The sequence below is a fragment of the Azolla caroliniana genome, unplaced genomic scaffold, assembly GCF_043228905.1.
Source record: "Azolla caroliniana isolate FFs.n. ecotype wild unplaced genomic scaffold, voAzoCaro1.0.p SCAF_15, whole genome shotgun sequence".
Lineage (NCBI taxonomy): Eukaryota > Viridiplantae > Streptophyta > Polypodiopsida > Salviniales > Salviniaceae > Azolla > Azolla caroliniana.
The window spans coordinates 19,808,880-19,829,708 of record NW_028230450.1 but is presented as its reverse complement, the minus strand read 5'-3'; the positions used below and the strand labels follow the sequence as shown (position 1 = coordinate 19,829,708).

At 39.3% G+C, this 20,829-nt stretch overlaps 2 protein-coding genes across 3 annotated transcripts; both read left to right on the top strand.

Moving 5' to 3' along the window:
* Positions 1 to 1,092: 1,092 nt before the first annotated feature.
* On the top strand, positions 1,093 to 11,730 carry LOC147855018 (RNA polymerase II C-terminal domain phosphatase-like 1). 2 transcript variants are annotated; one of them, XM_087330970.1, is made up of 17 exons: positions 1,093 to 2,555; positions 4,665 to 5,144; positions 5,230 to 5,440; positions 5,533 to 5,690; positions 5,790 to 5,860; positions 8,033 to 8,138; positions 8,215 to 8,307; positions 8,383 to 8,880; positions 9,031 to 9,159; positions 9,236 to 9,289; positions 9,470 to 9,569; positions 9,647 to 9,894; positions 10,095 to 10,184; positions 10,270 to 10,335; positions 10,674 to 10,750; positions 11,020 to 11,109; positions 11,355 to 11,730. In XM_087330970.1, the coding sequence occupies exons 1-17, from the start codon at positions 2,280 to 2,282 to the stop codon at positions 11,368 to 11,370; spliced, it is 2,763 nt and encodes a 920-aa protein (XP_087187096.1). In that variant the 5' UTR covers positions 1,093 to 2,279; the 3' UTR covers positions 11,371 to 11,730. The 2 variants fall into 2 exon arrangements, with proteins under 2 accessions (XP_087187096.1, XP_087187097.1); XM_087330971.1 differs by lacking the exon at positions 1,093 to 2,555 and having other exon boundaries at positions 4,841 to 5,144; positions 5,220 to 5,440.
* A 1,122-nt stretch (positions 11,731 to 12,852) lies between these two features.
* LOC147855017 (putative indole-3-pyruvate monooxygenase YUCCA11) lies at positions 12,853 to 15,047 on the top strand. The gene has a single exon (XM_087331335.1). The coding sequence runs from the start codon at positions 12,923 to 12,925 to the stop codon at positions 14,750 to 14,752; it is 1,830 nt and encodes a 609-aa protein (XP_087187461.1). The 5' UTR covers positions 12,853 to 12,922; the 3' UTR covers positions 14,753 to 15,047.
* Positions 15,048 to 20,829: the final 5,782 nt, after the last annotated feature.

Genomic DNA, 20,829 nt, shown 5'->3' with positions numbered 1-20,829 from the left:
CGTCAGTTGGGCAACCACAATCAAACTTGGTTGGTAGGTTGGGTGACCGAGAACTCAGAGTTGGGCGACCTCTGACAACTTTTTTTTTATCGTGCGTTTTTTATTATGCAAATCGGACGTGCAAATCGCATGCGCCATCAGTTGAGCGACTTGCACCGTCTGTGGCCGCGATTCCCTCGCTGACCCTATTTATGATTTGGTAGCTAATAGACACATCGCATACATACGTACATATATACTCGAATGCATTGGCAAACATTCTTTTTCATACGATTACGTATGTTACCAAAACATTCTTAGGTTTTTTTTTACACTTTTTACCTTGAAAAAATTACCTTACAATAAATAATGAATACAAAAGTATGGTATTTACCATACTCGAATGATTGAAACATTTTCTCGAATGCGAATGAGCATATGGTACGCAAAAATGCATTCACAGTCGAGAAATGTTTCAATCATTCGAGTATGGTAAACACCCTCGAAGTGTGGTGATTCAATACCATACTTTTGTATTCATTATTTATTCTAAGGTAATTTTTTTTAAGGTAAGAAAGTTAAGGCAAAAAGTGCAAAAAAAAGAAGAAGCTATAAGAATGTTTTGATAAACATACGGTTGCGTTTACATACGTATGAAAAATAATGTTTGCCAATGCATTCGAGTATATTACATATGTACTATGCATACATACATTATACATACATACATACATTAAAATACATACATACATACATTATACATACATACATACATACATACATTAAAATACATACATACATACATACATTAAAATACATACATTATACATACATACATACATTAAAATACATATATTATACATACATACATACATTAAAATACATACATACATACATAAAAATACATACATACATACATAAACAAAGCCAAACAAATACATGTACATACAGACTTTGTACTCAGTCTGTGTTGTGTGTCTGTCTCTTTGTGTATCGAAACAAAACCACAGAAAAACAGTTCAAAGCTCCGCCATTGATCCTTCCTTCTCCTTCGCTTCCTTCCGTTTCTTCTGGAATCCCCCCCCCCCCCCCCCTGCTCCCCCGCCATTCCGCTCTCTGCTCCATGTCCCCTCCCCTCGCATCCAGTCACGCAGACGAGCGGATGTTAAAAAAACCCTAGATCCGCACCTTTGTCGCTGTCCAATCGCAGAGGGAAGCACCGCAGAACGCATGGATTCCGTGAAGGTCCTGATCGTTCTGTAGTTTTCCTTTTGATCCTTCTTTTGTCATTTTATTTTTTCGCTCTCAAATTAGAACACAGTTTCGATCTGAAGAACAATACGGAACAAGCCACAGCTCGATCATCTCGAAATGGTCACTTTGAGAATTCCATAGCTTTTCTGTATTAAGAAGGCGTACAAAAAGGTTGTACTGAAGGCTCGAGGGAAGAATAGAATAGAAGGAGAGTAGATTCAGGGTGATTCAGGAACCTTGTTTGAAAAATCATTCTTCTTTCCGAGGGAAAGTTTCTACTGTGAAACTCTATGGTGTTTGTCTATCTCTCAGGCATACAAGATAGTCATAGATAATGAGTTGATTCTGAAAGTTTCTCGCGCCTCAGACGTGTTCCACTATGAAATTATATGACGTTTTGGTCTATTGAAGACATATAAGAAATAATTTCCGAGGATTGAGCTGATTTTCAAAGGATCCCTTTTCAGAAGGTAACTATGAGGAAAGGGTCTCCACTTTGAAAGTCGGGAATCATACAAATGAATAATATTTTGCAGACTTGCGCACTCTGTTGAGTTGATTCTGGAAGTCTTTTGTTTGAGAAGTTTTCTGTGTTTCCACCGGAAAACGTTTTCTACTGTTTGTCATTTTGCTCTCTTAAGACATACCAGAAACTACAAATCAATGACGTTTTACTTCAGACATGCAAGAAAGTAGAAGTCTGACATTTTTGAAAGTGCACATGTATGGTGTTTTATTACTCTTTAAGAGTTACAAGCAACTATTAGTTTCTGTCTGAGATATATCTCTCGTCCAAATTCAGATGCACCAAAAGTAGAAGACTTCGGCATTGTTATCTCTTAAGACATACAGTAATTGAATTCTGCAGCAAGAAGATGAACTTGTTCTGAAAGTTTTCTTGAGAAGCTTCTGCGAAATGTTTCCACCATGAAAGTCTGTGGCATGTTGCTCCTTAAGACCAACAGGAATTGAAATTTGCAGAGTTTCAGAGAGGATGAGAAGATTCTGGAAGCGCTATTGAGAAGTTTCCTGGAACCATTTCCACAATGAAAGTCTATGGTAGCTTCCTCATTGGTTTATATCACAAAGAAGAATTTCTTGACAATGTACTCATCAATCCGAGCTTGGATCATCTTCCCTTTGAACCTGGTAAAGAACTTAGAATATCAAACTTTTCAGTCAGTAGCGATCGTTGCCCTCCACTGGTAGTCCTTCACATGATTGCAAAAGAGGGTGTGTTGTTCAAGCTGGAGCCTGCAAATCGTGCAATACAGACACAGAAACTGGAATTAATGCACAACATGTGTCTCACAGAATCCAAGGTATGGTTTTTTTCTCGTGTTGTTCAGAGAGTGAGAAAGAAAGAAAATTATACTAACATCTACCAGAGTCTGAAATAGGCGTATGAGACAATTCATGATTATGGATATCGGTGAATTCAAGTTACCAGAAACAAAAGTAAAAGCTTTTGGTTTCTTGAAGTTCCATGATAATGATCTTAACCTATAAGGTGACAATTGAAGATAGAGATAGAGATAGAGAGACAGATTTCATTATCATCTCCATGGGCCAAGCATTGCCTATCGGACCAACGTGAAACATTTTTCATGCAGTGTGTGGAGTTGTCTGACTCCTTATGTTCATGAATCTCACCGATGAATGTTGGAATTGGGATTGTACACTGTTGACTATGAGAAAACGTGTGTAGGGATAGGTCGGGGTTGAAAATATGGGGAAAGCAAACATGATTGTGATCAAAGCTGGAACCATTGCAGTAGAGCATGATATTTATTTAGACGACTGAACTTGTTTGGGGCAAAACCTGCATAGTCGATGAGTCTCATTGCCATGCTACAACACAACGTCCCACATTGAAGAGAATGTTAGCTAAGTTGTATCGAAGCAATGGCAGCAGATGCGGGACAAGTAGAGGTTCTCTAGCATGCATGGGTGAAAGAATGAAACAAAGATACATTAACATGTCCTAGGAGGCCAAAATGGCATACCAAACTGAATAAGACATTATGTCCAATTTATTTGTCCAAACTAAAATAAAAATTAATAAATTAGTAAACATTTCAAAGGTTCCTGTATTTCCAAGCATTTGGATTAGAATGTGCAACAAAGTAGGTTCTATGCTCTTTGAGAAAAAGTGCGGATATTCTCGTTAGCTAAGAGAATACCGTTGCGGAGATTGAATCTTTTCTGTTGCTAGTGATCATTGTCTTGTCTTTTTGAAAAAAAGGTGAAAAGTAAATAATAGAGAGGCTGAAGTTGTAGAGCTAGCTAGGGAGCCTAAGCATATATCCATCTGCTATTTGAAATGATACAAAGGCAGTACACAAATGATATGATTGGAATGAATGATCCTATAATCTCGTAGTACAAAAATGATGATGTCAGATATTTATGCAGCTGGGATTAACGAGACTAACAAAGATTAGGGCATTGGAGAGAAAGAAGAAGAAAGAAATCTACATTAACATCCTCGGGCTTCTAAATCTGACCTTTGGTACAAAACTATATACCTAGTATCTGTCACATTCAACTTGGGGGTGCCAAATGATGTAATAAGAGTGAGTTCTAATAGTTGAGTTTGAATAGCTGTGTTGAAGTAGGATCAGTGGGCACCAATGGTGTTGCCATGAGGTGAGGAAGCTGTAAGTAACCTGTAAGTAGGCGCTATTTTGTGTCTAGTTGTCAATCCCTGCTGTCACAAATATGTACGACTTGGTCTGTGAAGCTCCAGTAAAAGTCATAGCTATATCTAGTTGCAAAACAAGTGTGTTTCTTGGTAATGAGTCCTGTGTCCTGGTCAGGTGGGGATCTTACATGCTAGTGCACTTTTGTCTCTGTTTAAGACCCTCAATCCACATCAAGTTGCCAAGTGGCACATAAATACTTCGAAGTATAGGATTTGCAACTAATATAAAAACATCACAACAAAGCTAATTTATTGTTGGACTTTAATCCCTTTGAACTTTTAAAGTAGAAATATCGATTGCCTCCCTTTACACTGGCCAAAATATTTTCTATTGAGCAAACCAAAGAAGATGCTCTCCAATATTCATGCATTTTTCATATTCTTCAAGAGTTGGGAATGCCATAACTCAGAATCTCAGAACAGAAAGAGAACTCATCTCCGATTTAAGGGCTTTTAATGCAGTTTTATAGCTTTCATGTATATATTTTCCATAATCACTATGCACGAGTAGATAACTTTTTAAGCAGACAATTGCCTGTACTGTGGAATAGCTAAATTGCACAAGTCCTGCTAGACATTTTCCAGATGTTTTTAAGTAGTTGGTAGGATAGATGGTATGTAACATCTGAAAATATCTCAGTAGTATTGCTATGAATTTAGGTGTATCACATCTGCGTTTCAGTCTATTAATAATTTACATTTCTATGTGATTGGCCTTTTTTTCCAGAGTGCTGTAATTCCATTATCTGGAGGGTCAGAGATCCACTTGGTTGCTATGAGCAGTAGAAGAAAGTTTTTCCCATGTTTCTGGGGTTTCGTGTTATCTCCTCGATTGTATAGATCCTGTTTGACCATGTTTAATCTGAGATGCCTTGCTCTAGTACTGGATCTAGATGAAACATTGATTGTTGCAAACACATTGAAGTCTTTTGAAGATCGTATAGAGGCACTTGGTTCCAAATTGAAGGGTGAAACAGATGCACAGAAATTGTCTGTAATGTCTGCGGAACTAAGACGGTATATCCAAGACAGGGCTTTGTTGAGGCAGTATGCTGATAATGACCGCGTTTGGGATAATGCAACAGACAAATACATCAGTGCGGAAATTGAGATTGTGCCCTCGTCTACAGAAGGTGCTTCTCCCCTCATGCGTCCTATTGTCAGACTCCAGGATACTAACATGGTTTTCACTCGAATCAATCCAAATGTGAGTATTTGAGGACTAGGTGAAGATAATGTTTGGTGATGAAGGCACTGCAAATTGCAATGACTCCGCTGATAGTTTTACGCAGGTACGGGATACAAGTGTTTTGGTACGGTTACGTCCAGCTTGGGAGGAGCTGAGAGAATATTTGATTGCAAAAGGTCGGAAACGTTTTGAGGTCTTTGTTTGTACAATGGCTGAAAGAGAATATGCCTTGGAAGTTTGGAGATTGCTTGATCCTCAAAGTCAACTAATTAAAGAAAGTGACGTCTTACAGCGGGTTGTCTGTGTAAAGTCAGGTAGAAAATAGAAAATATCAACCCTACTGTAAATCATTTTTTTACAGTCCTATGGGAGAAGATGTTTAAGTTCATGATTAAATGTGAATCAGCCTCAAAGAAGTCACTCGCAAATGTATTTGTGAGCGGTAATTGTCATCCAAGTATGGCGATGGTGATTGATGATCGACTCAAAGTTTGGGAGGATAGGGATCAATCTCATGTTCATGTTGTGCCTGCGTTTGCACCTTACTATGATCCACAGGCTGAGGTGCACAAATTTTGGTATTAGAAGCTCTCATCAGGTGTATTGTATATATAAACATAGTGTTGTCCACAAGATCTCTGATATGCTCTCCTTTATTCACAGGTAAACATCCCGATGCCAATTCTCTGTGTTGCAAGAAATGTGGCATCTGATGTGCGTGCTGGCTTTTTCAGGTACCACAGAAATCTCATATAACTTTGTTTGGTAGCTTCTCATTTGCTTAATAGTTTTGAAACCAGCTCGAACAATCTTTCAGGGTGGTAATAAACATCTGTAACCATAATCAGCTTTCTTCCAAGTAATAATCATTGGAAGCATTCATAAGATGAGAGTAAGAGTTCTAGCTTGGGGAGGCCTCTACAACATATGTCAAATTATTGCTGCTTTTCTCAGACCTTATAACTATTAAAATGAACAACCTCGTTTTTAATATCAATGTTAAAATTTATCATTGGGGTTCATGCCATTCCATTTCAAAATTTGAAACCATGTCATCACTTGCATAGTTTTTCCTTGTATACATTCATGTTGTGCCCAGCCCCTAGGTCCAATGTTCTTAAGTGACAAACTATTCGAGTGAATGAACCCTTTTCACAGGTTAGAATATAGGTTTGGTTTCCTAAAATTCCAAAGACGTACAATTAGCTTAATCCTAGGATCACCTAACTAATATATCCCAAGAAATAATAGTCATGTGACAAGTTAACTTTATAGTTCCAATTGAAGCGCACTAACATATTTTCTCATATGCAATTGTTTGGCCTCTTTGGAGGTATGGGGTGGAAATATACCCCCGTCTAGATTGAATGACATTGATAAGGTATAAATGATGTTTCTATTGCACCACCTTGGGTTCCAGGCGACCATGCCATACTTTATCTCGTCTTGAAATGGGTTGAGACCCATCAAACTAAAATGCTTGATGAGAGTCCACAAGTATGTGGCTAAAGTAGAGGATACAGAGGCACACAGCCTTACCAATCCGAGCTTGGGACTCAGTAGCAAAACTCAGAAGTAAGATAGAAGGAAACTTCTCTTTCTGGCTAGGCATATGACACAAAAATGGTTGTGATAAACCACTTGGGCTGCACGCTGATGGTATTTTCATGGAAGAAATCAAATCATGCCTTGTTGATGTGCTCACAGACAGAAGGAACTAGTATGCCAAGACAAGTGAATTGCAACTTAGACTCGCATAAACCCAACATGGTGGGATACCTACAAGGAATGATGGGACATACACAACACATGTCTTCCCATCCCCATGCAATTAGCCTCCTCTGCAGTTGCATTTATGGTCTTGAAATGGAGAACGGAGCTTTGGGAGGACGCACATACCTAATTTGGAGATCAAACATGAGGAATAACTCAAACTAAGATGCTAATTGTTCCTCAAACCACCCGACAATGCTCCCCACGAATGATTACTACATGCACCAACCTTGCACAACTTCCTTAAGTTAGATGCACCAATCTGTGTTTCTTAGGAAAAAATGTTCTCTCTACTTAAGCATTGTAGTCATCCTAATAAAATTCATGACCAATGTGTGGCTACACCTTACACCCTCTGCACTACCAGAGGAGAGTGTCTTGTAATGCGTTTTTGGGTTCCAATGACAATGTTTCTGATCTTTCAGGGTTGCTCCCTACCAATGATTACCGCATGCATGAACCTTGCACAACTTCAAGTTAGAAGCACCAAGGTGTGTTTCTTAGGCAGAAATGTTTTCTCTCTACTCAAGCACAGTAGTCATCTTAAAAAAATACACAACCAATGTGTGGCCACACCTTACACCCTCTGCATCACCAGAGGAGACAGTCTTGAAACGCTATTTTTGGGTCCCAATGAGAATGTTTCTGACCTTTCCGGGATGCTAAATAATAGATATGTGTTGCCTAGATATGGAACAAAAGATTGACGTCATGAAACAAACAAAGTCACTTATGTGCACATCTGTTTGGATAGTGGATTAAATCACTCCCCAGCTGCTCATGAATAAGAAGAAAGAAATAGACAGTCAAAGAAGCAAGAAGAAAGGAATTTGGGCAGTTTATAAAGTGTAGAAATCTTCAAAGTATTCTAAAAAATATAAGGAAGCATCACATTTCCCCCCTTGAATTTAGTCATATTGTATTCATGTTTGAGGATTTTTTTTACTGACCACTTTTGTTTTCTGTTCATGTCATTTGGCACTCTGAGTGGAATGTAATGGATACTGGATTTACCACCAGTCTTGTGCTGTTTGTCAAGTTCACCTCCACAGGATGCTAATATAACTTTCTTTCTTTCTCTCTCTCTCTCTCTCTCTCTCTCTATTGAGGCTATGTCTGTTGCATATATATAGGGACTTTGATGAGGGCTTATTGAAGGAGATGGCAGGGGTTGATTATGATGCAGATATTCCAACCTTGCCCCATCCACCTACGCTTAGTAAATATCTAATTGGAGAGGTTGCAACAAGCAAAACCCTTTTTCTTTGTACTGTCTTTCTCGGACGTTTGTGATTAAACTGTCCTTTATGTGCAGGAAGAATCAAATGTTCAAACTGATTTTATCAATGGTAATAAACAGGATAGTGGTAGCAAGCTTGAATTAGGAAACAAGAAGAGATTAGAAGAGGTAACTCTTATAAGTTTTCTTATAACTTATGGACAATGCTCTCTACATATTGATGAAGAAACGGATATTTAACAGGTTTCCCAAAGGGAAGGACAAGGGTTTAGTCAACAGATGCAAATGGTTTCAGCAGCCATAATGAAAGAACCCCAACCCTACATGAATAAAGCTTTGAACAACGAGAAACTTGGTGCTCACTCTTCAGTAAATGACTCAGGAAAAGCTTCCATTATGCTACCCCAACCATACCTATCTAATGATCCATTTCGAAGGCCAGTATTTCCAAACCACAGGGAGTTTCCTGAGTCTGAATTGAATAAAGACATTCACAATAGGCAGCTCATTATGTTACATGGACAAGATATTGAACATCAACATAAATCCCAGGGAAAAGTTTCAGCATTGCCAGTTACTGAGGCATTAGGATTCTCAAAATCTTCCCTTCCAGAGACTACTGATGATTGGATGGCAGCATTTCCTGCGATCTCTCGTCAAAGTGAAAGCTCATTTTATAGCAATCAAGATAATCCTGCCCTTATGGCTGCAAAGCTTTCAAGCAAGGATGTTTCGAGAGAGGTAACAATAGCATGTCGAAAGTTGTTCAAGGGTGATTATGATTGAAGTATTCTTATAAACTATTAATTAACAGAAATAATTGAATGTCCTTTCTTCTTCTACTTCCCTCTCTCTCTCATATATATATATATATATATGTATGTATACCAGGCATATCCTGTAGATCAGCGACAAAGATGTGAAGATATCTTCTCTGGTCATATGAAAACAAGCCCAGAAATTCACAGGGAAAATCCTATGATTATCCTTCAGGATCTTGCAGATAAATATAACACACATGTAAAGTTTCAGACCTGCTTTCATTTTTCTCAGCTATTTATTATAATTGAAAATCATGATATGCTTTGTGTTTCAGGTAGAGTTCAAAGCTTTACTGAATACAACAAAGGATTTGCAGTTTTCTGTTGAGGTATTGGACTGGAATTTTTGGAATTTAGATCAGAATTTTTAGCTATTTCAAGTGACTCATATATATATGCACACAGACACACAGACACACACACACACACACACATATATATATATATATATGCTTCTAGGCAAGGTTTTGATTCTTTGTGGTTATTTGTTAATAAACGATTTTGCACAGGTGTTCTTTGATAGGGAAAAGGTTGGGGAGGGCATTGGTGGTAGTAGAAAAGAAGCCCAGTACAGAGCAGCTGATTGTGCATTGCAGTTTATGGCAAGAAGTGAGAATCTACATATGCATTGCGATATGCATGTGTTTTTATTTGTGAAGTGAGTTACACTGACTGCTTTCTGGTAGGTAATTTCTTCGCTCGGTATATGCAAAATACTCACACACATGGACAAGGACGATTCACGAATGTTCATGACGACTCTTTTACAAGTTTGAGGACTAGAGCTCCTCGGTATTTTGCTGCCTTATCATCAACACCAATTGCTGAAAATGGACCCTTTCTTAGGACCTCAGGTCGATCAAACCTTATGGAAACCCAACATCTTCAGGAGTCCAACAGAGAATATAATTCTGTCACTGCTTTGAGAGAATATGTAAGTCTTGTTCTTTGGGCTCTGTTATTTAGTTATTCAAGGTTATTCTGTGTGTGTATGTAATCATTTGTTGGTCAGTTTATCTTTGAGTTTGTGTGAGGCTAGATCAAACAACAAGGGCACTAGCCTATTAAAATATGAGAAGAATTGTGGTTTACATTCATATTTAAGTCAAATTTATTCTATATTTAATTTGCCAGTGCAACATGGAAGGGATTAGTGTCTGTTTCAATGATTTATCGCCAGTCCTTGCTTCTTTGGAACATCATCTTCAAGGATTTGTGTGTCAGGTATCATAATAAATAAAAATGGTTCATTCAATTCTCAAGTTTGTGGAGTTTCTGATTGTTTTTCATGTTTTCATCTCAATAATAGGTCGAGGTTGCTGGCCGACCAATGGGAAATGGCAATGGCTGGACATGGGAGGAGGCCAAGCAACAGGTTCTTATTACCACTACTTACAACTGGAAGCCTTTAATGGCAACCATGTCTTCATGATTTTACCTGTTAACTTATTCCAAAAGTTTCCTTCATGGCCATGGGATTTGTAAGTCCAGATGACTAGTCTAAACACTTCTAAGCAAGTTCATTGCTTGTTCAAGATCCAAAAGTTAGTCTTCTAAATCAGTTAAATGCACTTTTCACTCAGATACCAAAAGCTAGTCTTCCAAAGAAGTTCATATTCTTATTATTCAGATGCCAAAAGTTCTTATTTTCTTAACTTCTCAGGGAGGTCATGTTCATTTTATCCAGATGTTAATAATTCTTGTCTTATGCAGGCAGCAGATGAGGCACTAAGACGTGTGAGGATAGATGGCCACCATCGTATCCCTACTCGACAATTCCCTTCCCACAGGCAAGCTCAGTTTAATATGTTGGGGAAAACACCAAAATATTCGTAACTTATTTGGCTGATAGGACTAAAAGTTACCAGAATACCCTTTTGTAATTAAAAAATTTACTAGTACTGGAATATTTTTGTAAAATATTTGAAGGCGTGGAGGGTGTTCTGGGAAATATAAAAAAAGCCAGAAGTGGTTTGTCCTTTGCATATAAAAACAGATCTCCATAAGATTATGAAAGCTAGGTCATAAGTCATGATATTGATGCTCTTATTATTTATAGATCTCCTCCTCAGGCAAGTAAGAGATCGAGAACAGGTGAGCTTCCGCTGAGGCAATCTCCGAATATTTCACCTAGGCGATTCTTTAATAGGTGAGGTGATGTGGAATTTAGTCCCAAATATTTTCATGGTTGTTCCCTTGATCTTGATCCCAATGTTGTGTAAAGTCATGGAATTGTGGAGATATTTTCAGCTGGATAGAAGACAAGCGGAGGTAAATCAACACTTGTCTTCTATTCTGCTGAAAATCTGAGCTGAATTCTAGCTCTTCATTCTAGCATAGTTTCTGTTGTCTCCGCTCAAAATAGGAGCTGAAATTTTGGCTCTTCATCTTCAGGCATGTAAGAGATTGAGAACAGGAAAGCTTCCGCTGAGGCAATCTCCAAATCTTTCATCTAGGCAATTCTTTAATTGATGAGTTGATTTTCATGGCTGTTCCCTTGATCTTGATCCGGAGGTTTTGTAAATTCATGGAATTGTGGAGATATTTTAGCTACTTCGAGGTAAATCAATGCTTGCCCACTACTCTGCTCAAAATATGAGCTGAATTTTGGCTCTTCATCCTAGTATAGTGTATATTGATGTAACATTTTTACGCATGCAAGTATGGATGCATGTGTGTGCACCATTGCTTGTGTTGCGAAAGGCAATTGAAATGATAACAGAAGATGTGTTGAAGGTTTATCTAGTACAAGAGAAATCTTCAGCGCCAATATTAAATTATCTTTTGCTATTTTGAGTTTGGTGAATTATAAAGAAAATCCACCCTCAACTCTTTCACAATTTATTTTTATGTGCACAAATCCTGTTGTGTAGGGTTTCCAAGAAAATGGTAATTTTCCATGCTTATTTGCACAATCAATGAAAGCCTAATTAATACTCAATTATTAGAACAATACATTGTCCTTTGGACAATTTCTTTGTCGACTTTGATTTGACGTATGCAAGTGGTGTCTCAACAACTAGTTGGCATTGTGATTTGTATTTCTTAGTGAGCTAGAATGCGTTAAGTTTCTGATACAATTCTGGTAGTTTTTGTTTGGCATAACTATCCTCCCATGTAACTCTTTCATGTTGGGTTTACAAAAGATGTGTAAATAGCTTGTGACTTGAGTTGGACTGTTAGTCTTAGATGGGTAGATGTGATGGTCGTGTTTTGTCTCTCCGCATTTGAGCTCATTCTGTCTTTCGTTTGAGCCTTTTTATGTTCAGAGGAGCTTTCATGTGTCATGTTATGGGCATCATGCAATCGTTTCAGTCAGTGGTTGAAAACTGCAGTTACATAATTGGAAGACATTTGCCATTGTTATTGGGAGGTTAATTTTTTGCAAAACGAATGCCTCTCCACTTAATTAATCAAATGTATGTAGTTGCAAAGTTGATTCACACTTGTGGTAAATTCATGACATCTTATGGCATATAATTATTCATCCCTTTTTAATGGGCATCTTTGAGGAAATTAAGAGTAGATGATGTGGCCCTAGAAAAAACTTCTAATGAAGTGAATGTCACAATATTCTCTCATTAAGCAGTTGACAGCTTGTCATGACTTTACTGATGCTCCTTTGCTATCGCCCAACAGTAAAGACCTGATGTACATATTATCAATGATTGTTTCACAAACTTACCACTACCATGTCCTAAAAGTGAGCATATCCCCACACAAGCCTTCTCATTTCCTTATGACAAAAGGTGTAATTCTCGAAAAGGGAAAAATACACACATAAAAAAAGTGTCCACGAAAGAAGAAAATGAAGAAAGAGATAAGAGAATACATACTTTTACCCAAAAAAAAGAGATAAGAGAGTACTGTGCACATAGATGGCATGTAAGAAATATGCCCATCTAGGCTGAGAGAGAGAGAGAGAGAGAGAGAGAGAGAGAGAGAGAGATTGTAGAGTGGCTATGGCTATGGCTATGGCCCTGGCTGAAGAGGAGGTGAATGCTTGGCTGAGTAGCTTTGAAGCTGCCCTGCTCCAAAGAGACGTGGAGGCTGCAACCCAACTCTTCCTCCCTGAGGAATGCTTCTGGAGAGACCTCCTGACCTTCACATGGAACATCTACACGGCCGAATCCCAACAAGAGATCCGAGACATGCTCCAATCCACTCTCATCGATTGTGACAACATCCACCCTCCCTCCTCTTGCAGGCTCCAAGGTGAAGTGGAAGACCTCACCTCCCATCCCCATGGCCTCATCCAAGCCTTCTTCACCTTTGAGACTCCCATCGCGCGCGGCCGCGGACACCTCAAGTTACGAGATGGAAAATGCTGGTGCCTCCTCACCTCCATGCTAGAGCTCAAAGGCCACGAAGAGCTGGCCGGACCCCGGCGCGAACTCGGCGTAGTCCATGGTGCCTGCCGTGGGGGCCGCCAGACATGGCTCGACAAGAGGCATGATGAATTGTCGCACCTCGGCCGCACCCCCTCTACCCAACCATACTGTCTTGTGGTTGGGGGCGGACAAGCTGGGATTGCCCTCGGTGCTAGGCTTCGCCGCCTCCGTGTCCCGACCATCATCGTTGAGAAGAACAAGCGTCCTGGTGATTCGTGGCGCAACCGATACAGATCCTTATGCCTCCATGACTCTGTGTGGTATGACCACATGCCTTACATCCCTTTTCCTGACCATTGGCCAGTGTTCTCTCCGAAAGACAAGCTCGGCGATTGGCTCGAAGCATATACCCTCATCATGGAGCTTGTGTATTGGGGCTCCACGGAGTGCATATCTGCCCGGTTCGACCCCATCGAAGAAAACTGGGAAGTATTGGTCAACAAAGAAGGCCTGGAGATTTTGCTCTACCCTAAGCACCTGGTGCTGGCAACTGGCTTGTCTGGTTTCCCCAATGTGCCCGTCCTCCCGGGCTCCGAAAACTTCCAAGGTGTACAATGTCATTCTAGCCAACACATAGGTGGCCAAGGATGGAATGGGAAGCAATGCGTTGTCGTGGGATCAAATAATTCCGCACACGATATATGTGCTGATCTGTGGGAGTGTGGGGCTGCTCGAGTGACCATGCTTCAAAGGTCTTCTACCCATGTGTTGCGCACACAAACTATGCCCATCGCGGAGGGTTCGTTCTACCATGAAGGTTCGAAATACACTACCGAAGATGCTGATCTTCTTTTTGCTTCAGTGCCATATAAAATCATGCATAGATCCGCCATAGAACGCTACAAAAGAACTGCCGAAATCGACGCAAAGTTCTATGATGACCTTAAGAGAGTGGGGTTCATGCTGGACTTTGGGGATGATGGGTCAGGGTTGTTTATGAAGTACCTCCGACGGGGGTCAGGGTATTACATTGATGTGGGTGCATCGGATCTCGTGATAAAAGGTGAGATCAACCTAAAGAGTGGGATAACATTGAAGGAAATGAAAGAGAGGAGTGTGGTGTTGAGCGACAACACTGAAGTTGAGGCCGATTTAGTTGTGTATGCGACTGGGTATGGTTGCATGAATGAATGGGCAGCCAAGCTTATTTCTCGAGAAGTGGCGGACAAGGTTGGCAAGTGTTGGGGCTTAGGATCAGATACTAACAAGGATCCTGGTCCATGGGAACGCGAGCTTCGAAACATGTGGAAACCGACTCAACAACAAGCCCTATGGTTCCATGGGGGTAACCTCCATCAGTCTCGTCACTATTCTCTAGTTCTAGCATTGCAACTTAAAGCACGCATGGAGGGCATTCCGATCCATGTCTATGGCATGGACAAGGTTCACCACACTAGCTAACAAGCATTTGGCAATGTTGCATTACGTTTGGACATTGTAAGACTTATTAAATCAAACCCAAATAAAAACCAATGTAATGACTATACATTGATGAAAATTTATGATAAGATGCTTAAATGGACACCTTTCCTCTCTAATGAGGGAGTAAGGGTATTCGCCTTAGTTATTTGTACATTGTTTGTAATAGAAATGAATATTTGTTTCTCTTCTAGTCTTTATCATATATATTGATACTTTATACCTTATCAATCTATTCTACTATGTATTTATAGATTGGAAATTGTCCTATTTTGTATTTACATTGTAAATCTTGACATCTCGTACCAAGTAAGCATGATTTGTAGTTGAAGTTTGATTTATGTAACTAATTAAAGCTTTGCATGCATGTCATGGAGACATCTCATTGATTGAATTTAGAGGCTTATACCAAATTCTATTATTACATTTTTTCCACCTACAAAAGTTGTGAAGCTTGTTGTGGTAAATCTTATTCCATATATCTAATGAAGTTAAGCATGAACTATCATCAATTGTGATGGCATCAATGGTATCAATACTATTTGAGTGACCACAATGAGAGTCAATGAATTAGCTTGTGTCGAGAAAACCAAAGGGAATTGAAGTAGGCACCGATATATTATGTTTCATCATTAATGAAGCCAGAATAATTCCATCATAGTAACACATATTCCTTTCCTATACAACTAGTGATGTTACGTGGCTAATCTAATCCTCATCCTCCAATTTGTAAAAGACGTGCTATTGTCATGGAGCCTAATGTGGATACTAAGGTTGTTTGAAGAAAAATTAGCTAGAATTTTGACTTGAATAGTGCGAGCGGCTTAACACAAAAGTTTAGATGATGTAAGAGGAGGAGGGAAAGAGGTGAAGAGATTAGGAGTACTAAGGTGAGAGTTAGAAAGAGAGAGAGAGAGAGAGAGAGAGAGAGAGAGAGAGAGAAATTTAAGAAATTTTCACTAAAAGGAAAAACCTTATGCAAACTAGTGTCACTCTAGAGTGAGCTCATCGGTGCAAAGGTCCTTTAGAACATGGGAGAGAGGGGGAGGAGAGAGATGGAATAATAAGTTAGTGAGGGGAGAGAGAAGAGGGGGATAGTGATAGGCATTGGAGTGATAAGTAATAATTGAAGGTGGGCTATAAAAAGAGGGGGGTTATAAGTATTAAATAGGAGGATTTAGGGAGGACTTAGTCCAAAATATACAGGGTCTAGGCATTTTGGATAGTTTGGGGTCCTTGAGTGTTATGTACACATAACGTTGGTGAGGGTAGGTCACTAATATTTACATTAGTGAAGGGTATGTTCACTATTATTAAAAAGGGGACTAATGATTGGATAGAATGAATGATATGTGCATGCACTATCATGATTTAGACAACCAATGAATAGAGAGCCTTTTAGAAAGGCACATCTATTCAAGGGGCCTAGGAAAAGGTATAAATATGAGGCTTAGCTACCCTCATAGAGATCATCACGTCGGAAGGCTGCTGTCGTAGACACCGGTGGTGCGGGCTAGGCTTTCGTCTCGACGATCGTGTTTATCTCTTCCAAGGTATTAGTCATCCTAATATCCGGCGGTATGGGACGTCGGTGGTAGGTTGGCTATGTCTAGATCATAGCTCGGGGGTGGTCGAGTGGAACGGGTTCTTCTATCCAATCTATTTTCTTCCTTTTTACTTGATTTGGTCTATTGATTAGTAATAGACTCTTAACAGTGGTATCAGAGCTTTTACTAACAATTTTTTTGTTGTTTTGATGTTTTTGCGTGTGAGCGAGGGGGATCTAACAAGGCTCGTCATGCTCTTCTCAGGATCAAAACAACACTCTAAACCCGGTATTCTTCTTTTTTGATCTCTTCTTTTTTTCTATTATGCGTTCTTTATGGTCGAATCAAATTGGTATTACGTTTTATTCTCTTTCTTTCTACCTCCTACTACGCTACGATTTTACTTATTATTATGCATCGGGCCGAGCGTGTTTGCACTAATCGCACACGCTCAACTCATGGCCTTTTGCATATTGCGATATATATCCCACTCTCTCCTCTCTTGAACTCTTACGATAATAATTATTCTTGTGCATTGGGTCGAGCGTGTTTGCTCTAATCGCACACGCTTATCTCATGGCCGTTTTGCATATGATGTTGAGTATACCACTCTTCCCCTCTATTGAGCCATCACTTGGCCGATTCTAAGGGATGATGTGGCCTTGACGAGGTGTATGTTGCCTACCTATGCCACTCTACTCTCTATTAAGCCATCAATTGGCCGATTCTATGGGATGTTGTGGCCTTGACAAGGTATATGTAGCTTACATATGCCACTTTCCTTTTTAATTAGCCATCAATTGGCCGATTCTAAGGGATGATGTGGCCTTGACGAGGTATATGTCACTTACCTATGCCACTTTCCTCTTTAATTAGCCATTACTTGGCCGATTCTAGGGATATGTGGTGGTCTTGAGGAGGTGCATGTCAACTACCCTAGGGTTTCGTATCTTAGGGCATGTTTGATTCCATACACCTAATTGTTGATTATTCTAATTAAATTTTAATTTCATAAGTATTGTTTCACTTATATGATTTTCTAGTAATTATTATTTACCCGCCCACAATTAACTCTCCTTTTTCCACTTCCTTTTCATGTATAAAGTATTTACATCGTTTATTTTTAATGTAACCTTTACGTGTAGACTATTTTTTTCGTATGGAGTGGCTTGTTGAACGATTTTTTTTTCAACGGGTCATCTAGGTTTAACTCTTATCATCAAGCCTTAGAAAACGAGTAAAACCATATGAGTTCCCTTATTGATGTTTTACTCATGGATTTGAGTATTACATCTTTGCGCACAACACCGTCATCACTTGTATCAATTTGTGGCTTATGTCACAATTGTGCAAGTTATAACAATCATATTGGGATGTATATGTGCATACCTTGCACTTCCCATTTATTTGTGACATTGTTTTTTTCGTAGGTAACACATGGGTTCTCTTTTTTTTTTTTTTTTTTTTTTTTTTTTTACCCTTGTTTTCGACACTACTTAACTCTTATGAGTAGTGCCTTATTTTATCATTTTATCATCATGTTTGCTTATTGCTCGCAAGACTAGAATATTACTTGTGAGTGCACTTGTTTTTTCACGTAATACACTTTCTCGACCATATAATACATGATGGGTTGGCATTAATATAAGGCTATCTAGGAAATTTCATTGATGTAAGAACCATGGTTGAGCCTCGGGGAGCCGCCATGATTACTCAAGATAGAGATCCGAGAAATACATCTTAGCTATGTTTTCCCCCATGGTTTTTAAAACACCATAGTGTTACCATAGTTATCGGATCTCGAATCACATCTCATATGTCTAGAGGGGTAAAGACATGAGATACTTTCTTGGATAAAGTTCTTTCAATCAAAATTTCAAGCATTCATTTTGCTTGTGTATTTTCTGAACCTCCTTATTTTATTGCATACCCATAGCGTGCATCATGGAACAAGTTTTCAACACAGTTGGAACGATCTCTCCAAATGAGACCTCTCAACCCCAATCCGCATCTCGCACACAAGCTGAGATCACTATTGAGCAATTGCTCACTACTACCTTGAATCAATTGGCCGAAATGAGACAGGCCAATATGGCATTGGAAAAGAAATTCCAAGAATTAACTATTGAGTCCAAGAAAGAAGGTGAACCTTCCTTCGTAGTCACGCCTTTCAAGGGAGATAAGAAAGAAAGAACCGAGGAGGCCATTAGCACTTGGCTTGGTCGTTGGGAGTCTCACTTTGAGCTTCATCCCAAGCCCGATGCAGTAAAAATTGGTTATGTCGGTCGTGAGTTAGGTGGCCGAGCTGCTGCTTGGTGGCGTGGCCTAAGGACCGCAAAAAACTTACCCACAACTTGGGAAGGTTTCGTTGATGTTTTTAAGAAACAATTCTTGTAGCCACCTTCTCAAACCGAACAAGCGCAACACTTGCTCACATTGTCTAGTAAGCCATTTACCTCTCTCGAGGATTATGTGCATCACGCTCGGACCCAGATCCAAAAATCGGGACTTACGGGTGAGAAATGGTTTGTCGCTTGTTTTTTGAATGGTATTCCCAATGGGGATTATCATTGGATTGTCCATGACAAGGACCCCACAACTTTCGAGGAAGCCGTCAACATTGTGCTGCGATACCATAGGACTTCCAAGAAAGACCACAATAAACCTGAGTTCGCCAAAACTCCGAATGTCAAGTTCATTGGGAAACGTAAGCAATCCAGTGACACTCTTGACCGCGACTCAAAGAAACCGAACCTCTTCTGTGCATATTGCAAGAAGCGGGGCCACACAAAGGATACATGTCGTCGTCTTGAGAGGAAGTCAATGAACACCCCTCCTCAAGACAAATCTACGAGTCACACAGGTGAGTCTTTTGATATTGTTGAAGTTCATACCAATCACTTAAGTTTATGTGAATGCACTTTTCCTTCACATTTACTTGGACCTAATGATTTACTCCGAGCAGTCGGATATATCAATGGAACACAAGCACATTTCTTGTTTGATTCCGGTAGTTCTCACAATTTTCTTAATGATCACTTTGTGCAGCAAATGGAGCTCCACATAAACGCAAGTGATCATATCTATCAAGTTCACATGGCAAATGGAAACGTTCAATACATCAGTGGCATTGTTTGTCAACTGCCAATTCAAATAGATACTTATTTGGAGAAGCTTGACTTTCATGTTATGAAATTACAATCCGCAGATGTCATTTTAGGATATCCTTGGTTTTTTAATAAAAACCCTTCTTTGTCCATTGATTGGGTTAATCACTCAATCACATTTGAACTTAATAATTGTAAACATTTTATTCAATGTTCCAAACTTCCTTCTCATTCACTTGTGTCTTCTAAATCTTTAAGTGAGTATTCTAGTTCATTAATTTATTCGTGTGTAATTGATCCTGCGGTTCAATTTTATTATTTTAATATTGACGCCACACAATTACCACATTTTGAGCAACGATTACTCGACTCTATTTTAGAGGATTTTCAAGATGTGTTTCCTACTGAATTACCGCTTACTTTACCACCTAAACGTAATGTGGACCATCAAATTGAACTCATCCCTGGGGCTGCTCCTGTGAGCATTCCACCTTACCGACTTAGTCGATTAGAAGAGGATGAGATCGCTAAACAACTTAAGGAATACTTGAGTATGGGCCACATTAGGTATAGTAAATCACCTTGGGGTGCGCCAGTTCTATTAGTCAAGAAGAAGGAAGGTTCGTGGTGAATGTGTATCAATTATCGCCGTTTGAATAAAATGACAATTAAGAATGCATATCCATTACCTCGTGCCGATGATTTGATTGATCGTTTGCACGGGGCTCGATATTTTACGAAAATTGACTTCCGAACTAGTTATCATCAGATTCGCATCGCCGAGGATGATATTCCTAAAACCGCTTTTCGTACGCGCTATGGCCATTATGAGTTTTTAGTCATGCCGTTTGGGTTGACTAATGCTCTAGCCACATTCCAACAAGCGATGAATGATGTTTTCCGAGATCAACTCGGTGATTTTGTTGTCGTCTTCTTGGATGATATTTTGATATATAGCCGTACCTTGCAATATCATGTTCAACATGTTCGATTTGTTTTGCGAAAGTTGCGTGACAACTCTTTCTATGCAAAACATTCAAAATGTGACTTCTTCCAAAAATCTATTGTGTACCTAGGTCATTTAATTACAGAAAATGGCGTTGAAATTGAACCTTCTCGTATTGAAAAGGTTAAACTTTGGCCCATTCCTCGTAATATTCGTGAACTTAGATCATTCTTAGGGTTTGTTGGATTTTTACGAAAATCAATTCGTAACTATTCCAAATTGACTACGCCATTAACTGACCTTTTAAAAGGTCATCCACGTAAGTCTGTCAAACCAATTTCATGGAATGAACAACTTGACAAATCATTTGAGACACTCAAGGAGCATGTGTGTCAGGCTCCCACTCTTCTATTACCAGACCCTTCTAAGCCTTTCTCAATTGAAACTGATGCTAGTGAT

Coding starts and splice junctions, on each gene's coding strand:
- LOC147855018 (XM_087330970.1), top strand. CDS start 2,280: ATGAAAGTCTATGGTAGCTTCCTCATTGGTTTATATCACAAAGAAGAA. Junction 5,441..5,532: donor GGTTGTCTGTGTAAAGTCAG/GTAGAAAATAGA, acceptor AATGTGAATCAG/CCTCAAAGAAGTCACTCGCA. Junction 9,160..9,235: donor CAGATAAATATAACACACAT/GTAAAGTTTCAG, acceptor TTTGTGTTTCAG/GTAGAGTTCAAAGCTTTACT.
- LOC147855017 (XM_087331335.1), top strand. CDS start 12,923: ATGGCTATGGCTATGGCCCTGGCTGAAGAGGAGGTGAATGCTTGGCTG.